The sequence below is a fragment of the Trematomus bernacchii genome, unplaced genomic scaffold (genome assembly GCF_902827165.1).
Source record: "Trematomus bernacchii unplaced genomic scaffold, fTreBer1.1, whole genome shotgun sequence".
Classification (NCBI taxonomy): domain Eukaryota; kingdom Metazoa; phylum Chordata; class Actinopteri; order Perciformes; family Nototheniidae; genus Trematomus; species Trematomus bernacchii.
This window is the reverse complement of record NW_022987582.1, coordinates 2272963-2278203: the sequence shown is the minus strand read 5'-3', so window position 1 is coordinate 2278203 and position 5241 is coordinate 2272963. Positions and strand designations below refer to the sequence as shown.

At 40.0% G+C, this 5241-nt stretch overlaps 1 protein-coding gene across 1 annotated transcript in view; it reads left to right on the top strand.

The window, feature by feature from the left end:
- The first annotated feature begins 751 nt into the window (after positions 1-751).
- rundc3b (RUN domain containing 3b) overlaps positions 752-5241 on the top strand; it is a 12555-nt gene continuing 8065 nt past the window's right edge. Inside the window, 1 exon segment of the mRNA XM_034127976.1 lies at positions 752-1192. Coding sequence (XP_033983867.1) covers positions 1098-1192 — 95 coding nt within the window. The 5' untranslated portion in view covers positions 752-1097.

Below are 5241 nucleotides of genomic sequence, written 5' to 3'. Positions count from 1 at the left end.
CCAAAAAGCATTTTTACACTCAAAACATCAGTATTCATATCTTTTTGGGGCGGAGATTTGTCGACTCTTCCTTCCCATTTTCCTCCCAAGCGAATTAGAGAGCCCTGGGGAGGAGCTGTTTAAACTGCTCACCTCCCCCAAGTGTCCTGATTGGCTGGATTTGCTTCTGGTCGAGGTCAATCAGAGTTCCGAACAGAGAGTGAGATCCTAAATTTCACCAGGTCAAAAGTCAACGTTTATCTCCACCTTATCTACACCACATTCCCTTCCTATGAGTTCTTCACCTATTTAACGATGTCTTTAACAACTTAAAAACAGCATCTGGCTTTCAGGGGTGATACAGGCAAGGTTGGTGTGTGACACAGAATCTCTGGGTCAGTGAGTTTGAAAGTGAGAATAACATTCCTATTTGGTGATTATCAAAACCCGTTTGTGATTACCTAAAACAGTTCAAATTATACATGTTTACTTCAATACAGTGTAGAATCATATCTTTTTACTTCAAAACTATGTCCAGGACAAGGTGTTTGGAAGTTTTGGAAGATTCATAGCTAACCACACTGAAGTTATGGAGGTATTGATCAGTCTTCTCATATTTTTAAGCCTCAATTTGTCCTCCCCCCCCTCTAACATCACCAGAAGTCATAATTTAGGGGTCTTTTCTCAAAAAAAATGCCCCCTAGTATTGTGTGATCACCATTTCCACAGCCCCACCTAAAATATTTTCCACCAGCCGCCACTGGTTTTGGGCCTACCTAAACGGGGCCCATTCGCGTATCTTTCTGGACGAATATGTCACCGATTTGTTGAAGAAGTCCAATGAGGTTTTACAAATCTCTCCGACTAAATAGTACTCATTACCGTGGATGTTTTGTTAGAACTAGCTAACGTGGAGGGAGAGCTTTTATTCTGAAGGTTCAATCCGGAAGCTCTATCATTTTGACTTGACGCAGGTTTGTGTGCAGCCCCTCCTTCAGCTGAGCAGCGTGAGTTGCTCGGAGGTGACGGAGACAGCCAGCTGATCCTCCCCTGGTGCAGAGGCAGAGGAGCGGGGACCACGCACCGCCTCCGCCCGCAGACACCGTCACGGGCCGGGGATGGCGTCGCTCGGCGTGGGGCTGCATCTCGTCCGCAAGCGGGGATCAGGCAGGAGCTCCGCGGTGGAGAGGAGGAATCTGCTCACGGTGTGCAGGTAGGGATGAAACTGCGTCTGACGGCAGATTTGTTAATCAAATGAGGTCAGAGGCGTTTTGTTTGAGGTTAGCTTGGGGAGCACATCAATGTTTAAAATATGTCTTCATAAGAAAGTCATTCTGTCTGCTGGATAAGATGCATAACAATATTATTGAAACAATTATCAAATATCAGCTGGCTGACCTCAGGTAAATTCCGTAATCCTGTTTGTTTTGTACATCATGTGCATCTCTTTCATTCATTCAAACACACAGATACACCTTCACGCCCACCATCAGCAGCATCCATTAACAACAATCACATTTCACTCTCGATTACACTGACTAAGCCCAAGATTTTAGAAATACACACCAAACATTTTTCTGTTTTTGGTATTTTATTTCAATTCTCTATTCATGTATACATGAACACTCTGGTTGTTCCTGCCTCCGCACCAGGCATCATCTCGCTAAATGGCACTAGTAGAGGAGGGAGAAGAGGCAGAGAAGTGATGTCAGATTGGCAAAAGGAATGAACCGAAGATGAAATATTAGTAGTTTTAAAGAAAGACCTGCACAAAATAGAAGCAAGAAAACAACTTCTTACATATTCTTTCCCTCTTTTGTTTTCCCCTGAAGCAGCTTTACTGTTGTCAAAATCCTCTTCTTCCAGACTGTGAGACAGAATCCTAAAGACCTGAAATGATTTGCATAATTCGACTGGCAGATTGATGAATCATTTTAGGCATTCTTAAACAAAATGGCAAACATTTACTGGTTCTATTCTAAAATGTTGATATTTCATTTTCAGTATGATACACTTTATATTCTTGGGTTTATGACTGATGGTTTCTCCAGATTGTGAGTTTTAGGCAAATGTTTGTGGTGCTGTGATAAATCTCCCTGATCTCCCCTGTCTGTAAAAGCCTTCTCCGCTGAAATGGACACTTTCTTTATAATGTTGCCTCACTCAGCTTTTCCTCCATGTGTGGTGAAGTCAGCCTTAGCTGCAGACCCCAATTAACCTTACAACTAATCTTGTTGATGTAGCTTTTCAATAGACATGTTGACATGTCACAGCAGGAATAGCAAAGGTGTAATCAATAACATTAATAACTTCAATCCATTTAGGTTAGCCAGTTTCAAGATCTTGGAATGGTACAGAAAATAGGCATCATTAATTATATTTGTTGTGCTTTTCCTTCAATGACAAAATGTCTGCTGTGAAAACAACTTTTAGAAGTTGATTATTTATGGTACTGTGCTGGAAGAAGATAGTTTTATATTTTGGTGTTAATCATAATATCAATCATGTCTCAGTTTTATTCAAGTGTTCCAGTATTATTCATCTTATTCATGTTTGGACCTGTGTTCAAAATGTTTTCTGTGAAAAAGACCTCCAATAAGGACATTTGTTTGTGGGGTAAGGGTGAAAAACAACCTCAGCAGTAACATTTAAATGCAGCGTTAAACATCTGTGTGGGCGGACAGTCGCTGATGATCCTTTGACAGTCTGACTCTAAATGAACTGCTTTATTCAGTTGATCCAAAGGAGAAATCGATGAGTTTGACCCAGGTTTGACCCATCTTAAGCCAATTTACAAAATGTTACCAGGCCTATTGGTTAGTGGTATTTATTGTAATTTAAATGTCTCTGTAAAGCATTTTGGTCAACATCTGTGGTTTCTTGAAATGTGATCTATAAATACATTTGACCGGACTGTTGCAACCGTCTTCATAGATATACAATTTCTAAGACCAATATGTGTAATGTGGAGTATAGTGGAGTACATTGTATGCTGTTCTTCAAGTTTGCCTAGAATTTGAATTGCAACAGCAAACATGTACAACACATTTTACATTGGTTTTTTCTGTTATAGTTGATTTCATATTTCAGGTTTTCAGAGGTTGTCAATGTACCAAAATGTTTTCTGTGTGAATGTTAAATAAAAGTATTAGCTGAGAGAGTAAATGCAATTTACTTAACACAGGAAATTAGGTCTGTGTAAATTCCTTTTGAAGATAAAGGTTGTTTTTCAAAAGTGACTGAAATATACATGATATTTAATTAAAACCTGCCCTAAATCATGGAAATAAGATGAAATCTTCTTCTTCAAAGGAAGCCTCTGTGGTCACCCTGCTGCTTAGCAACGAGATAGGGAGAGATGAAGTCAGATTATTTAGCTGACGTTAAGGGCTACTTAAATTTGGCAGATTTTGTACAATACACACACACACACACACACACACACACACACACACACACACACACACACACACACTTTATCGTGATGATAGTGTTGCAGTATAAACACATGCAGGTGCTGTGACAGACGTTTTTGCTATGTCCAGTTTTTCACGTTTTCTGACTGTAAACGTTCACAGGGCTTCTGTTTTGGGAAATCTGGAGAGATCCTGACTCTTAAACTGAGACTCGGGGCCTTCAAAGCCATGATGAGACAGGTGAGTGTAAATAACAGAAATCTGAGACCTGCACAAAGACCTGTGCTTAATTATTAATAAAACAGAGTCTCACCTCTTTCTCTCCCCTGTGCTATATCTCTTTCTGGGCTGAGCTTCATCACAAATTCAATTATTAATAAACAATAACCAAGTCAAGAAGTATAAAGCTACATCGTTTTAATTCAATAATAGAACCAGAATAAGTTGATTATGTTTTAGGAAAGGACAGACTCAAACATTTTGCTTTCTTAACATTATGTATCTTTTATTTACACAGGGGAAAAACTATGAATTATGATTTCCTTTGATTGTTTTTTAATATATTTGTTTCACTTAAAATGTTGTTTTCTTAAAAATGATATATCGTAGCTTTGATGGGATAAAAACTAAAGTTTTATTTACAAAATGTATGCTAAACTGATTCCAGTATGCTTTAGTGTTTTAAGAATATTATGATGATTATGCGGAAAATATTGTCACCCACAAGTTTGTCCAGCACAATCGTGATACTTCCATATTATCCCAGGCCTAATTAAAACAATGTGGCACGTAAGACATTTCTGACTGCTGTTGTTTATTTAACGTTTTTAATTACGAGTTAATGTATAGTATTTATTTTTAATACACATTTGTTTAAAGGACCTTGGCTGGTTTGACAACCCCAAAAACAGTGTTGGAGCGCTCACTACGAGACTGGCCACAGACGCAGCCCAAGTGCAAGGGGTAAGTCTCAACAGCAAACACACATACACACTCACAAAGACTAGAACAATGAATCGTCCAAGAAAATCAGGGATCTTGTCGTCTGCTTTGTTCCCACCTGCTCAGGCTACAGGAGTGCGTATGGCCACGCTGGCCCAGAATCTCGCCAACATGGGCACCAGCATTATCATCTCCTTCGTGTACGGCTGGGAGCTGACGCTGCTCGTCCTGTCGGTGGTGCCCTTCATGGCGGTGGCCGGCGCTGTGGAGATGAAGGCGCTCACTGGACACGCTACTGAGGCTGATGGGAATGTCATGATTAGTTTTGTGTCGTTTCATGTTCATTAACCAAAGTAATGGACAAAACTAAGAGAAAATGTATCTTAAACTTGAGAAAATGTCTTTATACATATTGGATGACTGCTGTGGAATTGGGTCATGATTTCTTAACTTCTGTTAGATATATTTAATATATCTATATGCGCTTGTAAAGCACTTTAAAAATGCTTGTCCTGTGACTGAAAATATGAATGATAAAACTAACGTGCATGGATTTTCTCTCCTAGTGTGGTTTCTGCTATTCTGTACGGAGCCATGGCTCTCGGAGAGGCCAACTCCTTCGCTCCAAACTACGCTAAGGCCAAAATCTCAGCTGCCCACCTCATGGCACTGATGGGCAGAGAGCCCGCCATTGATAATCTATCCCAGGCGGGAGAGTCACCGGTACATTTTAACACAAAGCCAAACCGAAAAAAACACAACACTCTTGTAATACCACTCTTTAGACAGATGCTAACATATCTCTCTTTGTGTCATCTCTTTAAACCCCCAGGACACATTTATGGTAAGGTAATGTGCAATTTGACAGTGTTATGTTTAACTACCCGTCACGCCCTGATGTGCA